The following is a 22,028-nucleotide window of genomic DNA, read 5'->3' as shown; positions in this document are numbered from 1 at the left end:
CCGTATTTAAGATTGCTTGTCCCAATGGCTGGGTTCTACACAGTTCTGAAAAGCAAGAAAGAACAATCCCTCATGTGGCTTATTTTCACTGTCCAGATTGTTCGGCATCAGCAGAGGCACATGGCAAGCTCCCAGGATAAAGATCTGGATTTTATTAATGTTTCAGACTGCTTTGCTAATCCTCACTACAAACATCAAACCACTGCTACATAAGCTGAACCCTGCAGAACAGCAGTAGTGGTTGTAGACGAGCTGCAGATTAGGATTGGCAAGGAAAACAAGAACATCACAACAGAATCCAAATAACTTTGCTGAGACCTCTTTTAGTCGTCAAACTTGAGCTCAATATCAGTAGCTTTTCTGATATATTGCTTTTATGAATTTATGTGTCACCTCTGAACTTGAGAAATGATCATTTCACACAGAGCAGAGAACATAGATAACATCCCTCACCAGGATTGAACAGGACAACACATGCAGGACTAACATGGACAAACGTGTGGTCTGACCACTGAAAGGAGGGAAGGTCAGTCTAAAGCTAAACCTCTGCGTGCATGTTAGAGTCTTTTATCCGTTTAAGTTCTTTTCTGTCTGAATCTCACAGATTTCTGTTTGGGGATTAAAAACCTGCTCTGAAATGTCATGAAAACGACCCACAATAACACAGCCAGGAAGCTGTTGAGTTCGATTTATTTGCCATGTTATAGTTATATGTGGTTTAAATGAAAAAGTATTCCCTCTCTGGCTGAATGGGATGGAAGCTACCTACCTTTGACTGCAGAGCAGCCAAAACATGAACAGAAACACTAACGCTTGATTTCTGAAGATACTTTATGTAAATAAAATTCTTCTGTTCATTTCAGAATAATTTCTGTGTGTTTGTTTGATACACATTGCACAGGATTTCATTGTTTGCATCTCTGCTGACAATACTCTGCTACGCTGAATTTGTCTGGCTAATTGCTCCGTTTCATTTAGTGTAAACTGCTTAGATTGGTGTTGATAGGCAGAAAAATATGTTGCATCACCAAACGCAGGGCATCCGCTCAGAACGGTTCAGCTTTAAAGGGTTTTTTAAAATAAAAATACAACATAAATTAATAAATTAATGACTAAACTACTCCAACCTAAAGACTACATCACAAGGGTTTGCTTGACCTGCAAGGGATGAAAGTGCCCAAAAAAAAAAATATTACTATTATGTGCAGATGCCAAAATGTATTCAAATAAATACATTTATTAATAGGCAATGTTTACTTTATTAAATGTGACACATTTTGATATGCATTTATTTACCACTATTACCATCAGTTAAATTATAAATTAAGGATACTGATTCAGCTTGATCTTTTATTTTATTTTTTATTTTTATTTATTTGATTATAGTTTGTTATACTTGGTTGTCTTTAAATGATTGTTTTACCTGATTCACAAATTTCTTTATATTTAAAGTTACTCCTTTTATTAATCTATGTTTTATTATGAATAAATAATAAAACAGAGTGGTGGACCTTAGTATAAACTAAATGCAATAGAAAGTAAAAGCAACATTTTTATTACTGTAGATTAAATAATAATAATTATTTTTCACTTTATTGTCATACTAATAAATTTTTTGGGTTTCAGTCAAACTCTAACCTGTGAGTTCCAAAGTCAGTTTGTGTTTGTTTAACATAAGTTACTTTGTTTCTAGCTGTACCTTTAACACGCATTTTCTATGTGTTATTTATGTCACCATAACTCATTTTGGGACAATAAAGTTTTTTCTGTAATCTAACTCTGTTCTTCCAGGAGTCTAACCGACTCATTAAAACCCTGATGATAGCAAAGGAAAAGAAAATAAACAGTCATAAGAGCACTGAAGAATGAATCCCTGGAGGTCATCATTAAACTGAGATGATGCAAGAGCATCAGACATCAAGTGAACGTGTGGAAGGAAAAACAGGAAAAAGACAACTGAAGGGAAGCATCTGAATCTCTAAACTGTATAGAAAGCAAAGAGGTCAACTTCCGGAAATGTGCCAATTTCCTGGAATTGACAATCTGATCTGTACTGGGTAAAGTGGTTAAGAAGATAAACTGGAAAAGAATAAAGGATTTAGTGATCATTCAGACTGAGAAGCAGCACAAAGGCACAGACCTTTCTGTGACCAAGGCTGCATTATCAGAAGGATTGTTTCAAGCTAAGAACTGTGGTCACCCACTGCTGAAGACAATTGAAAGCAATTATACTTACACAGATGACCTGAAAACAATCATCTAAAAACCTGAGGGTCATCTAAATTTGACACCTTTGAATCTTTTCTAAACCCTTGACAGTTTTAGGCTGTGCAGAACAACATCAAAGTTTTCCAACAATCTCATTTCTTATTTCTGGAGCATCTCTGTGGTGGTGGATTGGTGGAAATATCTATATTTTTCTGCGTTTGTTGACCAGTTTGTGTAAAATATTCTCAGATAGTTTATTTGGCATTCTTTCATTTCATGCAGGTTATTTACATGTGTTATCATGCTTTTGAGTTCACTGACGTATGATTTCAGACTGTGAGAGATGAAAACTACAGAATGAGAAGCTTGCATGCAGTTCTGAGAAAGTGCTGTTATGCTGAAATTTAAATGCAACAGGCTTTAAAGATGCCTCCTTAGTTTTTGCCAACCTGCCACAATAGATTTGATCTAGAAAGGACCCTCCTGAGTGTCTGTGAACTTTAATGCTGGGATTCTTTATGGTTGAATGTCTGCTCAGGAGCTGAGAATGCTGGGAAATATGTTTGGGGCAAGTTTAAAAAAGCAGAAATGTCAAAAACATACAGTGTTGCTCAGCACTAAAACTTAGTTTCTTAAGAGATGCCCACATTGTCCAAGTCCATCAGGAGGACAACTAAGAAGCTACATTTTTTCAGTTAGGGTGTGTAGTTCTCTTTATGATGCATTAAACCTTTTTACAGTAAATCCTTTCTGCTAAATAAATTATTCTCCCCTACTTCTGTGATTCTTCCTCTGCCACATTGTTCTTTTGCAGATCCTCCCTCGTTGCATCCATGAACCTTCCCTCTGGTCTTTTCTTCCACCCTTGCAGCTCCATATTCAGCATTCTTTGTCCAGTATATCCACCAACCTTTCTCTGCACATGTCCGAACCATCTCAGCCTCACCTTTCTAACGTTGTCTCCAAACAAATCAACCTGAGTTTTCCCTTTGATGTATTAATTTTAATCCTGTCCACTTTGGTCCCTCCCAGTTAAAATTTAAAGCCTTTTAACTCTGCTACCTCAAGATCCTCCTGTCATTTTGACAGTGTCTCCAAAGCATCCATAATAGCAGGCCTAACTACCATCTTCTAAACATTTCTTTTCACTCTTGTAGCAATCCTTCTGTCACAGATCAACCCTGACAGTCATCTCCATATGCTTCACCCAGCTTCTCCTTCTTCTTCACCTTTCTTGTGCACAGTCTTCTGCTTTGCATGACTGACCTCAGGTTCTTGAGCTCATCCACCTTCAGTATGTCTCATTACAGCTTCTCTGATCCAACCATTTTCCTCTTCTTTCCGGATAATTCCTCCGTCTCTCCAGGATTTCTTTCACCTGTTATGTTCTCACCGCAGATCAGAGCCTCATCTATAAGCATAGGATCAGCTTGTGTCCTCATTATTTTTTTCTTTCCCTACAACCTAAATAAAAATCAAGAAACCCTTTCGCATAGGAGTCAGCTGTATGAGAAGTGCAATGACCCCACACAGTCAAGGGAAGCATAAATCTGTCCCTTAGCATGCCTCAGAAGGAATGAGTATGTTAAGATAGAGAAGCTCAGACTTATATTAGAGGAATTAGTGGAAACTTAGAGAGTAACCCAACTTCTAACACAATTCCAACGACAATCAAGATTATTTCATGAGCAAAACGTTTTTCTTTAAAAGTTGCAGATATTTGCATCAGCGGTTCAAACAACTGTCAGTAAGTATTTGCACGCTGACAAATTTCCTCTGTTTACGCATTTTCATAAGATTTCAATATGTCTCACTCTGAAACTAACTTTTAAATCGAAGATAGTCTGAGTTAATACAAAAAGCAGGTTTCAATTCAGGATTCCATACTTTAAGGGAAGCAACTTCCCAACCCATCATGGACCAATAAGACATAGTATTTTCCCTCAATGTTAAATCAGGAGTTAGCTGTTCTTAGCCAAACTTGTTTAATTTCACCGACAACAGCCAGATCTGATTCATGCCAGACCAGTAGAATCTAGAAATCCCTTAAAAAGAACCTGTCTAACAAAATGAAGTAGGCTGAAATATCTCAATAAGCAACACATCATGCTCTGTTCTGAATCAGCAAAATCTTTCAAGAACAGATAAAGAACAAAATCATTGACATCTATCAGCCAGGAAGGGTTATAAAGCCATTTCCAAGGCATTAGGATTCCACAGTTAGAACCATCACCCACAAATGAGGAAAACATGTAATAGTGGTGAACCTTCCTAAGATTTGCTGGCCTACCATAATGACTCCGATAGTGCATCGACTACTTACTCAGCATGTCACAGAAAACCCTAAAATTAGTATCCATGGAAGAGTTTCAAGGTCTGAACTGCTGCAGACCACAATAACATATAGGCTTGTCTCACATTTAACAAAAAACATCTTAATGATCCATAAGACTTCTGGGAAAATATTCTGTGGACTGCTGAGACAAAAATGAAACCTTTTGGGAGCTGAATGTCATGTTGTATCTGGTGTGAAAGTCACAGAGTAATTTGGAAAACCAAAGCTATACCTACAGTAAAACATGGTGGTGGTAGTGTGATGATCTGGTGCTTCTTTGTTGCTTCAGGGCATAGAAGACTTGCCATTAATGATAGCTGAAAAAAGGGGTTTTGACAGTGGCCTAGTTGAAGTCCAGTTTTAAATTTGATTGAGAAGATTCAGTGTGATCTCTAACAGGCCCTTCATGATTAAAACCATTCAGCTTGGCTGAATTAAAACAATTCTGCAAAAAGAGTCTGCCAGAATCCCTCCACAGCCATGTTAATGAGTCATTCCCAGTTGTGAAAGGCGCTTGATGGCAGTTGTTGCTGCCAAAGGTGGAACGGCCAGCTATTAGGTGTAGGGGGCAATTACTTTTTAACCTATTTTTTCCCTTCTAATGAATAAAATCCTCATTTGAAACCTGTGCCTTGCATTTACTCAGGTTCTTTTTGTTTTGCGTAATAATTAGTGTGATGATCTGAAGTATTTAACAGGGCCAACAAAAGCAAATACAGAAGAACTCTGTAAGGGTGCAAAAACATTTTCACAGCAATGCATTTTAATCTGCATGCATAATATTGATCCTGTGTGGACACCAAAGATGAAAAGGTGCTTTCAAAACATTTATATAAACTTCTAACTGCAACTTGGATAAGCACCGCGAGGACAATGTGCCATCTAGCACCTCATAATGAACTGGAGCAGCTATAGTGACCTTTAGCGAGCTGATAAGATGACCGGATGTAGGCCAGTTGAAACTGTTGTAGAAATCATTACTGAAGCAGGAGCTTCTGAGCTGCAAAAAGCCAAACATTGTAAATATCTGCAGTAATCTGGATGCTGTTGCATGCTTTGTTTACAGCATTTCTTTCCTCTGATGTGTTTTTAATGTGTGTGACTTGAGCAGCTACATCAGGTGTAATCTGTAGCAGCAACCACTGTTGTTGCTCTAATCTCTCTTTGTGAATCCATTTCCCGCTAAAGTGATTACTAAATCTGTGCTGTCTTTTCATTTATCTACTCCACTGCCTCCCCATGCCTCTGTGTGTGTTGTTGGTAATCAGTCAGCTTAACTCTTCATCTTAGTAAACAGTAGCAACCCGGAAGACCCGGCCAGCCAATTGGAGCCAGATTTAGCTGACCAGGCGGCCAATAGAGATGAAGAACGCTCAGCCCCTTGTGACACGGTGACCTGCTACACGTCGGTGAGCGTTGCTATAGAAACCTGCTGTACAGAGCTGCTGCGTGGAAATGCAACGGAGCGAGGGAGGAAGCAGGAAGGTGGGAGGATGAGATCTGGAGTCAGCAGGAGATGAGCAGAAAGCAGCAGTGAAGATGCTGTGGAAATGTTTGATCAGGTGTAGTTTGAGGGCAGAAGCGGCAAAGTGCACAGCAGGTTTCAAAGTCTGGAGTCAGTGGAGCATCTCTGAATACTTTGATTCATGAGTGATTTTACTCTGGACAAGAGTGAACCTTGAAGGTGCAGAGGTGGGCTAGCAGCCTCAAAAGGAATCATGTGAGAGAAACCCAGGACTGAAGATGGTAGCCTGGCTTATTAACATCAGAATCTAATAGGATTCATATTCTATGAGTGCCTTCTGCACACGTATTGTTCATCTTTAAATTAAATTTAGCAAAACCAAAGTCATCTGAATCTCAGTAGACGAGGACAAGTTAGATCTGATAACGCAGTCTAAAGTTCTTATCAAGCATATTGAACTTAGATAGTTTTATATTTTTAAGGATGATGTGAATTACTTTTTTTCCTTCATAAATGAAATCAGCTGAAACAGCATTTTGTATTTAATCAGGTTATCTTTTTCTAACATTAAACAAAACAAGAAAACTGTGGGGCAAATTCTTCACAGAGCTGTATATTTACAGCATGGCTACTACTTTGACTCTCGTACTTAAACCTTGTACCTGCTGTAAGGATGTACTTACTTTATTTATGATTTTGTCTTGAACTATTTTTAAACATATATTCCAGAAATAGAACAAATCTGAGTATTTGAACATGAATCAAAGTCTTTCTTGAACCATACAGAACTGATGGCAGCAGGTAAGTTGTTTTCAACCATCAAACTCAAGGGAACCTGTGATGGGTTTACTTAGTTTTGTCTCAGAACCAGGTACAATTTTTCTTTGATGCTCAGTGGATGTCGAAACCCAATATGTTTCTGTTGTTTGCTGTTGATGCGGTTTTGCACAGAATTTTTAAAAAGTAGAGTTTTAGTAGAAAAAAAAGTCCAAATTAAGATGGAGCTAAAAATTTTAATTTCTTTCTCTTCAAGATTGCCTCCGGGTCGTCAATTATTTGCTCTATTTAAACATTTCAGTTCCCCAAACAGAAATTTAATCTTGCAGATTTATATAAAGGAGTTCTGTAATAATAAGGACACTGTGTACCATTGGAGCTAGATAAACACTGATAACTAGGCCAATCTCTGCTGCGTTTACCATATGTGGTTCAAATACTTTAGTGAGCTAAAGTGACTACAGAACGTCTCGTTTTATCAGGACCATATTTGTCAATGCACTTCTTTCTCGAATGATCTCACTTGTCTCCTGATTACAGTATCTCTCATAATAATGATAACCATCCTCTCATCCAGCAAGCCATACATCCTCCCATTATCAGCTCATTGTTTAACTATTCCTTTTATCTGTCATTCTGTACAGATGTTGGTCCATCTCACTGTTTTTTATCCTGCTGACTTTTCTGGGTTTGGTCCTGAATCAACCCCAGAAACAAGTCTGCTGTGTGGATTTGATCAGGCTGATCAGGACTAAACTCCAAGAGCTCGTGCTGTTAGGCGGCCTTCTAGTTGTAGAGTTATGTAATGAGGCTTTAGCTGCATGTCTGCTGCTGTCAGCTCACAATCATGCTTCATGCGTGCAAACTTTCTGCATGCACATGTGAACGTGTGTCTCTGTTTTAAATGATACTCATGAATCTCATCAAGAATGACTGAACTGAACTCTGAAGAGAATGAAACTGCAGCTCATTTTAATTTCATGGCAAATGTTAGGCTGATTTAGATCGCACTCTGCAAATGAAATGTCCTTTAGATGAACGATGAAATGAATCATTTCAATTTTCTAAAAAGAGTTAAACATAAAAATTGCACAATTAAACTGAAAGAGGCCCAAAAACAATGCTTTTGTTGTATAATATCAGGCAAAACTGTTAATTTACATGATTGTAGGGAATGGATTATTAAATAAAGCTTTCATACCGTGAAACATCTTTAAGGATCTGGAACGAACACAACCTGAAGTACTTTCGCCTTGCAGCAAGAAGGTCCTAGGTTCAAATCCCAGCCTGGGTTTTATGCATGTTCTCTTCAAGTTATCCAGCTTCCTTGGACAGTCAATTTTTTTCTTTGTTTTTCACATTTTATAACTATGTACAGTTTGTTTAAAATTAGCTCTAAAGCACTATTTAGTTACTTTACACAGTTGCTACTAAATGTTCTTGTTTTGTCAAGCAATTAAATGTGCCTATCCTGGCAGGGTCACCCGGCATGTCCGATGGGTTTATTATGTATGTTATGCTTGTAAAAAATAAAACAGTTTTTGGGTCACCACCTAAAAGAGGAGGAAATCAAATCCTGAACAGCAGGTGTAAACCGAGAGTTATGATGTACTTCAAGTTGGTGTTTCTCCAATAAAGTGGTTCCACTGACAGACCCAGGCTGATGCTCGAGGTTGCTTTTACAGTTAATTGTTGATAAAAGCTGTTAAAAACAGTTTAAAAAGTGTCGCCATATTACATTTGTGGCTTTGTGCCACAAAAATAGGAAACTGCTGTCGTTGATCTGTTTGATGCGAAGTCTCTCAATCAGAAAATGTTCTGACCATTTTACCTAAATTTTACACCCCAATAAAGCTAAAGAGGTGGCACTAGCTGCCGTTTTCAACTACTTTAAATTCTGTTAAGTTCAATTTGCCCCTCACTCCTTTTAGTCTCAGCCACCTCTATATAGATTCAGCAGATCTAAAGCATTATGTTCTTATAGGTCTTAAAAGGATCGCTTAAAGCCTATTAATACCTATGTTTTTGTTGGTATCAGCAGATATAGCGCCCAACAATATTGTCAGCTGAGAGGCTGCAATGAAAACCTTAAACCTCTGAGATGCTCCAACTCACCCAAAAATTGAGGGCGTTCAGTATGATATTTAATTTAAAGAACTTTTGTTAGGGCTCCTTCCATGCCTGAGGGTTTACTTTAGAGCAAGCCATGATTTTTTCCTGAAATTAATCACGTTGTTTATGGTGATTCAACCCAAAATGGGGGTTGAATCAACATAGGGTTCCCGAAATGAGCTGAATAGCAACTAAAGGTAAGATTTTAGACTCAATTAATAAGTAAAACTACATTAAATGATATTAACACATTTTGTTTTAAGGTAGTTTCACCAGACACTGAAGGATTCCAAGCCTGAAGGCCTGAACATACCTCTCTGCATTTGTAGCTCAAAGTTGCCCGTATTCACAATATTTTTTGGCTCAGCTGAAATGCAGCCTTCCACTCAGAGATATATTGTTTTCTCCAAAGCCTCTTAAGGGGCGATAGAGCGGTGGTTTGTACCCTGGGCACTCAGAAAAAAAAGAACAAACCACCTTATCAGAGATCCAATTGTTACATCAGAGATCTGATTGGTCCATATGTTCCTAACAGAGCACTTCGTTCTCAGACTGCAGGTTTACTGGTGGTTACTAGAGTCTCTAGAGGTAGAATGGGAGGCAGATCCTTTAGTTATCAGGCTCCTCTCCTGTGGAACCAGCTCCCAGTTTTAGTCCGTGAGACAGACACCCTGTCTACTTTTAAGGCTAGGCTTAAAACTTTCCTTTTTGATAAAGCTTATAGTTAGAGTGGCTTAGGTTATCCTGAGTTATCTCTGTAGTTATGCTGCTATAGGCTTAGGCTGCTGGAGAACATAATGACCACTTTCACCCTCTTCGCTACATTCTCAAACTACTCTCCAATTTTGCACTATTTGCTGTTATTTCAGCTTTTAACTTTATGTTTTCTCTCTTTTCTCTTCCTAGAAGCTACACCTGGCCTGACTCTGTGTTTACCTATGACACCTTTCTGAAGGGGGGCATCGTCCGAGCTTCTGCTGGCAACAACTTAATGCTCACCCTCTTCAGATGATCCACTTGGCCCTGTCTTTCAGTGTTTAACCCTTTCTCTCTCCTAGACATGGAAATTGACTGAGCTTCTACTGTGACTAACTCTATGTTCTCTCTTTCAGACTCTAACCTTGAAAACTGGCTCAGAGTTTATCTGTTCTTTCTTTCTAGATGAAAGGACTAAATGAGCTACATCCATTAACATTTACTTCTCCTTCCCATAGAAAGGACTCCTGGATCAGTGCTTATTTGTTCTCTTTGTGTCTCTGCTCTGTTCTCTCAAACCCCCAGTCGGTCACTGAGCCTGGTTCTGGTTCTGCTGGAGGTTTCTTCCTGTTAAAAGGGAGTTTTTCCTCTCCACTGTCGCTACATGCATGCTCAGTATGAGGGATTGTTGCAAAGTCAACGCCAGTGACTGTCCACTGTCTCTACATGCTCATCCAGGAGGAGTGAATGCTGCAAGTCACTGACTGGATGCAATCTGCTGGGTTTCCTTAGATAGAAAAACTTTTTATCCAATTTGAATAAATAACTGAATCTGACTGAACTGTTTAATGGTTAGGATTAATTGGAATGTTTGTACCTGACTTTAGTGAAGTGCCTTGAGACGACATGTGTGGTGAATTGGTGTTATATACATAAAAGTGAATTGAATTGAATTAAATTAAATAATTTCTTAACATAATTTTATGCAGTTTTGTGTCCTTCTGGCTAATTAGAGATAAATTGGGGAAAACAACTACGTCTTACCACACCTCATCAAAAACAAGCATTGTTGTTTTTTGTTGTTGTTTGTGACCTGTTTTCTTAATCTGCAGCATATTTTCATTAGGCAGCATGTCTTGCACCACCCTTAGAAGGATAGTTGTATTTTCACATATATCACAAAAATCTGAGCTGCACGCAACCGTCTACAGAGAATCCTAGCAGACCCCAGTGGGTGGGTGTAGATGATGAGTGTCGAGTGGACAGCAGAGCGGACTAGGAGAGAACGAAATAAGCCTGAAAGTAGCAACTTTTTGAATAAATGTTAATGACCAAACTTGGCAAAGTACCTCAAAGTGAGGAATTTAAAGTTTTATTAAAAAGAAACAAAATTAGCAAAATAAAGAATGATTTACGTGAAGTTTACATGACTGATCTGTTTCCAGGATCGTTCCTTCGGCATAATCTGTTTTTTGTCAGAGAGAGATTGTTGTCATCATGTTTCCCCCAAACCTTTTTCTCTCGACCCATAAGGCTGTTCGGCCTGGACCGAAGGTCTCAGAGGGCAACATGTGTTCTCCTGCAGCCAGTCTTAAGGTTTAGGGTTTAGAAGAAAGACTTAATAAACTAAAGTTGATTTTAATATCATGTCGCAAAAGCTGTGCATGAATGTGTGTGAGTCTGAGTGTTATGGTGCAGAAGAAGCGAGGATGACCCGAGAAGACCTGTGGAGAGATTCCTCCCACTGTGCATCTGCCAGTCACTCCACAGTAAGATGGACTTTTTACTGAAGTCACTTATCAGATATTTCACATGGACAGTCACAGCTCATTTCACACATCTTCACATGCCGAGTTTCAAAACACTCACAATGCATCTGTCTGCGTTTCTCTCCTACGAGTCTTACCTCCGTCCGAATATGTCTCCGTTCCGTAGCCATCCTGCAGCCCGTTGTTCCACGTTCCCTCGTACTTTCCGCTCGTCCCCGTGCTCTCCCGCACACCGTACCGCCCTTTAAAGCCATGAGTCCATTCGCCTTTGTACAACCAGCGACCTTTGTTCTCAACACCCAGACCATGTCTCTTCCCCTGAGCCCAGGTGCCCTGGTAGGTATTCCCGCTTGGCCAAGTGTAAACACCCAACAGCTCAAAGCCATGGGCCCAGGAGCCACAGTACTCGCCCTGGCCCTTGGGCCCCGTGCAGATCCCGTAGCCATGTGCCTTGCCCTCCTCCCACCCGCCGCAGTATGACCCCCCATCATCAAAGTTGAACCTGCCGCCAGTGGACATGCATGAAACAGCTCTTGGCAATTCCCTTGAAGCCTCGACAAAAAGAAAAAGAAAAGAAAAAGAAAAGAGAGGGAGGAAAAAGAAGGACAGGTTGGTGCTAGAAGAGAGCCACTGAGCTGAGTTTGTAGGCTGGTGAGGTTGAGGGTTAGGAGGCTGGAGTGGAAAAGAGATGTCTCCCACACAGATGAAGAGCTCGGGGCAGAAGGAAAAATAAAAGAGGTGAACGATGAAGTGTGGCCCCTCTAAGTTGTGTAGGGGTCTTCCAGCAAGGTAGGACAGACCGCAGGACACTGATCACACCATTCTTCTGGCGGGCTCTAAAGAGTTTTGGCTAGCACCTCTCAGTTTGTTTGCAGCTGATGCAGGTGGGAGAGGAGAAGAATTGGCCCAAAGCTGCCATTATCCTCTCTCAGCTAGAGTTTCAACCATCAGGCAGCTCCACCGGCCTACACAGTCTACGACACAAACTCTTCCTCCTACTCTCTACTGCTGGCCGCTCAGGCCCACTTGTTCTGCCACCTCCTACCTGATGATTCCTCTACCTCTCTGGGGTGTAGAGGCGAGAAGTTTCCCTAGTGGCAGCCCTGCGGATCTCCACACAAGGCCCCAGAAAAGCTTGCACATTTGAGGAAAAGAAAAAGCAAATTTTCTTTTAGCCTGTTTCCAACAATCCAACCAAAAAAACAGAGAATTTTAAAATCAGGCTCTGTGACTCACTTCAGACTCATCATTATCTTTTCATTCTCAGCCCTCACACATGCATATTGAGTGTTACTGCACAATGGTGGAACACATCCATGCAGAGAGAGAGGGAGAGAAAACACAAAAATATTCAGCTCTGAAGGCTTTTTTTCCATGTGGTGCTGGAGAACAGCAATATAGTCTCCTACTTTCTGCAGCCACACACACACACAGAAAGTGCACACCCTCCGTCAATGGAAATAAATAAGTAAACTGATCAATTTCTCCTTTTCGGTTCCCCTCTCCCTCTCTCTGCCTCTCAGTCTGTCTGCAGGTCTTTAATCCACTGCGTCCATAAGTGGTTTATCCTCTGCGTGGGTTGCCTTCAGGTTGCCTGTTTGTTAATGAAACAACATCCATCTATATGATCCCGTTACTCTGCGCTCCTGTGTCCTCTCCTGCTTATCTCCATGTTTCCCTATGGAGCACCGGCTGACGCACAGCCTGCCTGCTGTCCTGCTCCTACGGTCTCCTCTGACTGCTGGATCTCTCTATCTCTCCCTCTCCCTTTGCTTTATCTGTGGATGTCTCTCGCTCAGAAAATCTGCTCATTAGAGAGGACCGTTCCAATGCAGCTAACACCAACTCCCCCTCCCCTCCTCTGTTTAATAGCACAATCCAGCTTTTTAAAGAGACAGACGTTCCTTGTGCCTCCATAACCTGTGGATCATCATGGAAACAGACTTCAGATGTTTTTACACATCTTTTTCCTTTGTAACATATTGTTACCTTTGCCTGACCTCCTGATTTGATGGCAAAAAGTAAGTAAATGAATGCATTTGTATGATTTGTACTTAGTAATTATGGCCTCTAATCACATTATTTTCATTCTCCTTATTCTTGACTTCACTCTTGGGTTTTATATATCAGAAATTAACAAAATGATCCTATATTTCCACGTTTTTGAAAAACAAAACTGGAATAAGAAGTTGTGAGAAGAACTTAGTACACCCTTGCTTCTTCCACTAGATTTATGAGGAAAGCAAATTTAATTGATAATCATCAGACTGGGCACCTCTATTAAAGCAGAAGTCTTGGTTGTTTGCTGGGCTGGTGCGTCCCACTGTGTGCTAACACAATACCGAGGTGGAAAGGCATCAGTGCACATCTTAGAAAAATAATTGTTGCTTCCTATGAGTGTGGGAAGGGTTGCAAGGCAGGGCTGCATGGTGGCACAGTTGGTAGCAACAAGAAGGTCTTCGGATCAACTCTCGGACCGGGGTTCTCCTCATGTATGCGTGGGTTTTTTCCAGGTACTCTGGCTTCCTCCCACATTCCAAAAACATGACTGCAAGGTTACTTAGTTTCTCTAAATACCCCTTAGGTGTGAATGGGTGTGTGTGTGTGTGTGTGTGTGTGTGTGTGTGTGTGTGTGTATGTGTGTGTGTGTGTGTGTTCCTGTCTTGGCATCACAGTGAGAACCATTTTCCCGATTTCACCATCAAAATGAGGACCGTTTGTACCAAAGTGAGGACATTTTGCTGGTCCTCACGACCTATTTTGCTTACGGTTAGGTTTAGAACTAAGGTGTGAATTGAGTTTAGGTTAAGGTTAGGGTTAGGTAAGCACTGGTAATGGTTAGGTTTAGGGTTATTGTCAGGGTTAGGGCATAGAAAGGGTTGAAAATGACTGAAAATCAATGGAAGTCAATGGGAGTCAACACATGGTCCTCACTACATATAGCAAAACAAGAGTGTGTGTGTGTGTGTGTGTGTGTGTGTGTGTGTGTGTGTGTGTGTGTGTGTGTGTCTTTGCGTTGCCCTGTGATGGGCCCATAAACTGCCGGAGACAGCACCAGCTCCCCCGGACCCTGTACGGAAAAAGCAGGTATAGAAAAATGGATGGATGGATGGATGGGTTGCAAGTCATTTTTCAAACTATTTGGAGTCCATCATTTTACAGAAAGAAAGACTAGTAGCAAGTGGAAAATACATAAAACAGCTGCCAATTTTCACAGGAGTGAACATCCAAGAAAATTCCTCCCAAGGTCAGAAGGTGCAATCTCAGATTCCACGGGGCCTCAGTAACCATGTTTCATAAAACAATCATCAGAGGACTATTGGAAGAAGGGTGAACACATGTGGCTTGTTTGAGACCAAACTGAGCATAGTAGCACAAGCAATTCATACCATTTGTCAAGCACAGCGAAGGAGGTGTGATGATGTGGGCTTGTTTTGCAACCACAGGAGCTGAGCATCTTGCAGTATTGAGAGGACCCATCTGATTTCTCTTTGGGGTGAATACAGTTTTATTGAATTTAACGATTGCCCTGCAGTGGATTGGCAACCTGTCCAGGGTGTACCCTTCCTCTCGCCCATAGACTGCTGGAGATAGGCAGCAGCCTCCCCGTGACCCACTATGGAATAAGCGGTATAGAAGATGAATGAATTACTTTAAAAATTCATCTCAATTGTGGAACAGATGTTAGCACTGTTGCCTTGCAGTATCGCGATTTGGGGTCTTTCTGCATGGATTTTGCATCTTCTCCACAAGGGTTCTTCTCCCACAGACCAAAAACATGACTGTTATTTGTCCTATGGTAGGAGTGTGTGTGCATGGTTATTTGTCCTCTGGGTCTTTGTGCTGCCCTGTAATGGACTAGCAACCTATTCAGGGTGTGCCCATCTGTCACCCAATGATCACTGGAAACAGAGGCCAAGCCACAGCCTCCCCCATTAAGTTGCATGATTCTTCTTTTAGATTTACCATAAAGCAAAATTAAGCCATGAGTTCCTTAAAGGGACTAACCTATTAGTTAGTACCTAACAATAAATGTGGATTACATTAGGTGTGATGCCAACTGTGTCCACTCCTCTGAATAATTTCATAGTTCTTAGTTGATCTCTGGACCTTTCAATGAGGATGATGTGATCAGCCACCTCTCAGTCACCACCTGACCATCATGTCATTTGTTACATAACATACGACTACAGGGATGCTGAAGGCATTGCAATCCATTAATGCAACAAGTGTTTGCGCATCTATGTCTAGAGGGCGTCTTAGTCTTTAACGGGTCAAATCAGCCTTAAGCAGCTTAAAAGAGCAGAACTACTGAATCCCGTCTAGCTTATGACTGAATGGCTGCAGATAATGGTCTTCTTTTAATCTTCACAGCTGTGTGAAATTTTCATCCTTTGAGTTTCACTGCCAGTATTTTGGTTCCACCTTGCCGACTTAGTTTAGGAGCTGTATTTTCTCTCCCACTTGATTCTGCTGTAATTTTTTTCTTTCAGTGGTTTTTTTTTCCCAGGGTGTTTAAGTGCTTAAGTAGTGGGCTTTTGTGTAATTACGATGCCGTGCTCAAGTTCAAAACTGTCCTCTTATTTCTTCATATTCTGCCTTAAGAGCGCACAAACCTTCTTGCAATTTTGTAAAGTGATTTTGGTCAACAACTCTGTAGGCTTCAAAAGGTCTTTCCAAGGTTTGTCAGTAAGCGTGGGCATATTTCTCCCACCGCTGTCAGCCAAATCCTTGCTAAATCTCATTATAGTGTGGAGTGATTGAGTAAAATGGGGGATAAAAAGAATGTAAGTAATATCTGAAACTGAAATGCTGAAAGTAAGGGTTGCATATTCTTTCACCAACAACCGTATAAGGATTAAAAAAAACATAGCTGGGTGATTTTTACTTGTAATTGTTAATATCAAATAAAAATGTACAACAAAAGAGTGAAATAAAACCATCAATGATAAGTTTATTTCTGGATGTCTAAAGAGAATCTGATTTTATCTTAAAGAAAAATGTGGCTAAAAACTTCAAATTATAAAACCAAAACTCACTAAATGCAAAAGGGTTTAACAAGTTATTTACTGTAACTAATTGAGATTCACCTGTTGCTGTCAGGGAGGTGATGGTTTCCAGATCCCGGGATGCAGACGAGCAGGCAGAGATGCGGTGAGTAAAAAGGATTTAATGACAAAAAAAAGACTCGTACCTGGAAAACATAGGAAATGAGACCCAAAACGTAGAGAACAAAATCAGAATCAAAGAAAAACCCAAAACCAAAACTGCAACAGCCTCAAATCATGAGAGTTGCAGCAAAAACAAACATCTTATTTTATGATGTTAACTTTTTGCCTTGATGCCCTTTGTAGTTTTAACAAAAACTGTTGAAACAAATACTCATTTTGACAAGTTGGTAGCAATAATCTACCTAATGACACAACACCAGTTCATCCCTTCAGTTTAGAAGCATTTTTTGCATAGAGGTGTAACATGTATTGGTACTGAAAATACCCGGTACAGCCCTGACGGTTCGCTTCTTACATGAGCTACAACTACAGAGTGGTTTTATATCTAAACACAGGCAGAATGCATATGTGCGCAATGCAATGTTCTGTACCGCAAATTTGAAAAGTGACACCAAAACAAAACAGAAAGGATTCCCAGCTACTACTAACCTGCTGTTTGCAGCAATGGGCTGCATTGCTTGCTCTGAACTTAACTGAATAACTCGCCTGAAACCTCCAGGTGAATGCAAACATCACAGATACTGGAAAAATATCCACCTATGTCCATGAGCTGCGAGAACACACACTTACTGTCATGAGTACCACCGACCAGAGGGGTACTTTTATGGTGCATTCATGTACATCTCATCCACTGGATTGTCTAAATGGAAAAATGACTCCAAAATGATTTTAACTTTTTTTATTGTCAGATGTCTGCACAGTCTTATATATAAATTACTGCAAAACAACATGGATTGGTTTTATTGTTGTATTACCTATCCATGTACCCATCCATGTATCCATCCATCTATCCATCCATCCATCCATCCATCCATCCATCCATCCAATCAGTTGAATAGTGGCCACTTTTTATTAGTTTTTCTTGGTTGAACAGAACAGAAAACGTACCGAACTGAGATTTTTGTGTACCGTTACACCTCTAAGTATTGTATTAAGGCTCAACATTTAACAGCTAAATAAATAAAAAAAAACAATCATCTAAAATCGGTCAGATAAATTAACTGCAGTTAGTGACGAAAACAATCAAAAGTCCAAAGAGCAACTTTGAAATACGAGAACAATTAAAAGATGAATGAAAAGAACAGCTTCTGTATTTGGAGACAAAATCTAAAGAAATGAAGGAAGTTTTTAGACGTTTACACAGAACTGTAAAACTGTTAAACTAGAAATATTCTGATTGTCAGAACCGACCAAATCCCCAAAGAGCTCCGTCTCAGACTGTGTCTCAGGTAGCATGTTTATTAATTTTATGCCACATTTGTACAAAAATATAACTCCTGAAAGAATATCAAACTGCCATCCTCTGCCATGGATGAAAAGGTTAAAGTGGACGAATTTTTGTTGCAGAGACCGGTTTGTGGTAGCTGTGGCTATTCTGTGCGGATCATGTCAAGGATTTGAGCAGAACTTTGTCTTGCTAACTTCATTAGTCATAATCCTTTTGTTGGAGTCAGGAAATCACTCTAACCCTATCTCTCTTTTACGTCATCTCATTAACCATCTCTCCTCCATTCTCTCCTCTGTTTTCTGCTTCCCTTCAGCCTCCTTCTCTCTCAGTCTGTTCAGAGAGCTCAGCTGTAATCCCCAAAACTCAGTCATTCTATTACTATAATCTGGCCTGGAATTGGCTTAGCTCCTCCAAACACAGGAAGCAGGAGAACAGGGACCAACAGGACAGCTGCAAGGAGGAGAGATGGAGAAAGAAAGACATGGAAAAACATGCTTGAGATGAAGGAACTAAAAAATTTAAGGTCAGAAGGAGGGATTAGACAGTGGGTTAAGGAGCAGAAAATCTACATCAGAGGTGTTTTTATGGGTGTTTAGTTCCTCCTGTTGTGATCACAGTAGTTAAAAAGTCTTGAGTACTCTCTTATTTCTTGATATAGTGATGGAAAGGAGACAGGCCTTTTCTCATCCTATAGAATCTTTCAAGATTACAGTAAAGTTGTACTTGCTTGACACAAAATATAAAGAAATGAAGGCAGGTTTAGAACGTATGCACTGAGCTTTTGTGTAACTTGGTGACAAAAGAAAACATCCCATCCTTTCAGTTCAAATGACCAAACTGCAGATGGTCAAAGGTTCCTGTATAAGAGCATTTTCCCTCTTTTGCCGTCCGGTCATGAAACTTTATTTAAACCGATGTAAGAAACTTTTCTGGGTTTTGACCATTAAGTCTTGCTGCTGGAGAGCTGTTTGTTTGTTCGTTCCTCCCTCAATCCCTCTCTCCGTCCCTCTCTCCCTCCTTCCCTTCCTCCCTCCCACATATCTGAGAACATCTTGCAGGGTAACAGGTCCAGGAGGGAAACCCAGATATCCCTCTTACTGAGCCACACTCTCCAGCTCATTTTGTGGGATCCAAACACATCCCTGGGCCAGAAGGGAGTTATAGTCCCTCCAGGGAGTTCTGGGTCCTCCCAGGGGTCTCCTTCTAGTGGGATGTGGCCAGAAAAGTGTTTTCAGGAGACATCCTGATCAGATGCCTGAACTACCTTGACTGGCTTTTTTCAAAGCTAGCTCCCCGCAGATGATGGAACCTTTCTTAGCTGTCTGCTCAGCCAAAATGATCCCAAATGCTTTAATGGGGAAACCAAAACCAGAAATACCTGACAGAAAACAGAACTATCTACTACAGAAAAGGATCAATGAACTGTCAGCTAAACTCAGCCAATGATCCAGGCTGATCAAAGAAGGTCTACAGTTACCTGTGAGAACATAAGAAGATTCCAATGTGAAGCCAAAGTATCAACAAGAAGTTCCTCAAAATTCCAATAGTGAAAAAAAATGATGTAAGCTGAAGAAGCTACACTTTGCCAAAGGACACAGTGACTGGCCTAATGGAGCCTAATGGTCTGATGAAAGCAAGACAATTTGTTACAGTTCATAGCACGATACACTGTTACGTATGGTGAGCAGGCTTGATGATACAGGGATGTTTTTCATATGTGTTGATGTTGGTGTCTTGTTCAAGAGTGATTGTAGGATGGAGCGGACCAGTTGGTGTGTCATCGGCAGTAACATGGATGGAGCTCTTAATTTACTGGTTTATCTACGGTCCGATTCTCACCTACAGTCATGACATATGGATCCAAAGAACAAGATCCAGCATACAAGCAGTCAGCATGAGCTTCCTCTGGTAGGGTGGCCAGACTGAGCCTTAAAGATAGAGTGAGGAGCTCAACTCGTGGAGGCTGAAGTAAAGCTGCTGCTTCTCTGCCAACAAAGGAGTGAGTTGAGATGGATGCCTCCTGAGTGCCTCCCTTCCGGGTTATGTTCCACCTGAAAGAAACCCCATGAAAGACCCAGAACTTGTTGGGAGGACAATTTATCCCTTCTGGCCTGGGAATGTCTTTGGATACCCCAGAACGAGCTGGGGAGTGTCGTCAGGACGAGGATGTCTGGGTCAAACACACCAGTAAGCAAAGAGCATCTTCCAGACCAACATTTCTGTTATACACTGGCCAGTTCAGTCCCTGAACCTTAATTTATCTGTGGAGTTACATCAAACCTCCTGTTAGATTTCACTGTGGACCGGTAGTCCATCCTCCTGGGCTGAAATATCTGGCTGAATCTGTGTTCATGCCTGTTAGGTTAATTGGTCACTCTAAATTGCATGGTTGTTTGTGTGTTGCCCTGTGATGGACTGGTGACCTGTCCAGGGTGTATCCTGCCTCTCGCCTGTAGACTGCTGGAGATAGGCACCAGCTCCCCCGTGACCCACTTATGGAATAAGCGGTAGAAAATGACTGACTGACTGTTAAAGAATTTCATCATTTTTCTTGTGTTTTGATTCAGATTGGAAGGTTCTGTGTTCATCCATTATCAGGATTCTGGGCTTCAGTTTTCTAAACACACTCTTATTTTTTTTAATACAACTGGATTTGAGGCCCCAGAGAAGGTGATCCTGCAGCTCTGTTTGTTCACCATCTGGTTCTGTTTGAACAGTAGTGACATCTCCAGGTGATCAATAAGAGCGCTCCTCTGAGGGGTCAATAAGTCCGGAAGGTAAGTGGAGCCGTCTACCTCACAATCAGAGCCACAGACAGCATCCCACCTAAACATACAATTCATTTTCTGACAGCTTTATCTACATACAAAACACTTAAGACAAAAATAATTTGAATGTCTATAAAACTCATTTCCCAGTTGGTCTATTTTGGTCTAAAAAGCTGGAAATATCCATCTCCTCCTATTCTACAGGTTTCTGTGTCCCACACTCACTCATAAGTGACATATCTGTGATGGCTCCACGCTACGTGCACCCATGTCAGCAGTACGCCACCTAAAAATCTCTTTATTTATGAAAGTCTTTTTTTGTCCTCCAGTTGAGTTTTAAAAAAAGGTTCACAGGAGAAGCCGGGCAGAGGAGCTGAGAGGAAGGCAGCCTCGTTCTTATCCATCTTCTCCTCTATTATTCATCAGCCTCTTCTCATCCCTCGTTCAGCATGCTGACGGAGGATAAAATAGGGCACTGAGGGATAGGCCGGTGCTCATGCTGAGACTGATGTCTTTCCTGACACACTGTACACTCGTCCCTTCATCCCTCACTTCGTCTTCCTCAACTTCTCCAGTTCTCCACCTCTTCCTAGAATTCCTCCAGACGTTTGATTTCTGCATTCAGCGGCTTTGTTTTTCCTCTTTTGGAAGACACATGAAAGTCAGATGAAGGAAATGTGTTGCTACAGGCAGTCTGCTGGGGGCACACCAGGCAATCAGATATCTGAATCCAATGAACTACTGAGAAAGAGAGAAAGAGTCCAGCTTCCACTTAAATATAAGAAATCAGTCATAGTTCAAAAAAAGTACAGCTTCTTCAATTCTAAAGGTTTTATGTATCGGAACGTGATCAGATATTTACTAAGCAATAAAATTATCTAAAACCTTAAATGTAGAGAATAATTTATTAAACCATGTGTGGAAAAACTAAAACCCTTCCTGCTTCCACAGGATTTAGGAGGGAATGACCATCAGCATGAGCAAATTTATAAAGGCAAGAGTTTCGTTAGTTTGCTGCTTTGGAACAATCTGGTGTGTATTACACAATACCAGGGCGGAAAGACAGCACCAATGACCTTAGAAAAGTAGCCGTTGCTGCACATCAATCTGGGAAGGGTTAAAAGGTCATTTCCTATCTTAAGTCAGAGATTATTCACAAGTAGAAACCATTTAGGACGGTGTCATTGTTTCCTGGGCACTCAGGCAAAATCAGCCCAAGGTCAGAGTGTGCAATGCTCAGAGGAATAGCAAAAAAACAACAGTCTACAGTCCATAGCATGCTAAGTTAATGATAAAGCACAACACATTTTTGATGTAACTCGTATTTAAAGAATTATGTGGAATATTTGGTCAAAGAAAAAAAAAACGAAATAAAAACCTTCACACACGTGAAACACACGTTTAAGGCTAATCATGTGAACGTAGCATCTGCTGCAGCA

The 22,028-nt window shown here is 40.7% G+C and overlaps 1 protein-coding gene across 2 annotated transcripts in view; it reads right to left on the bottom strand.

Annotated features, from left to right (window-relative positions):
- Positions 1 to 13,108, bottom strand: part of jph3b (junctophilin 3b) — a 73,759-nt gene extending 60,651 nt beyond the window's left edge. For both annotated transcript variants that reach the window (XM_047353715.1, XM_047353723.1), the window contains exon 1: positions 11,500 to 13,108. In XM_047353715.1, coding sequence (XP_047209671.1) covers positions 11,500 to 11,881 — 382 coding nt within the window. In that variant the 5' untranslated portion in view covers positions 11,882 to 13,108. The remainder of the gene's footprint in view (positions 1 to 11,499) is intronic.
- Between the last annotated feature and the right edge of the window lie 8,920 nt (positions 13,109 to 22,028).

Source organism: Girardinichthys multiradiatus, chromosome 2 (assembly GCF_021462225.1).
Source record: "Girardinichthys multiradiatus isolate DD_20200921_A chromosome 2, DD_fGirMul_XY1, whole genome shotgun sequence".
Lineage (NCBI taxonomy): Eukaryota > Metazoa > Chordata > Actinopteri > Cyprinodontiformes > Goodeidae > Girardinichthys > Girardinichthys multiradiatus.
This window is presented reverse-complemented; position numbering and strand designations above follow the sequence as displayed.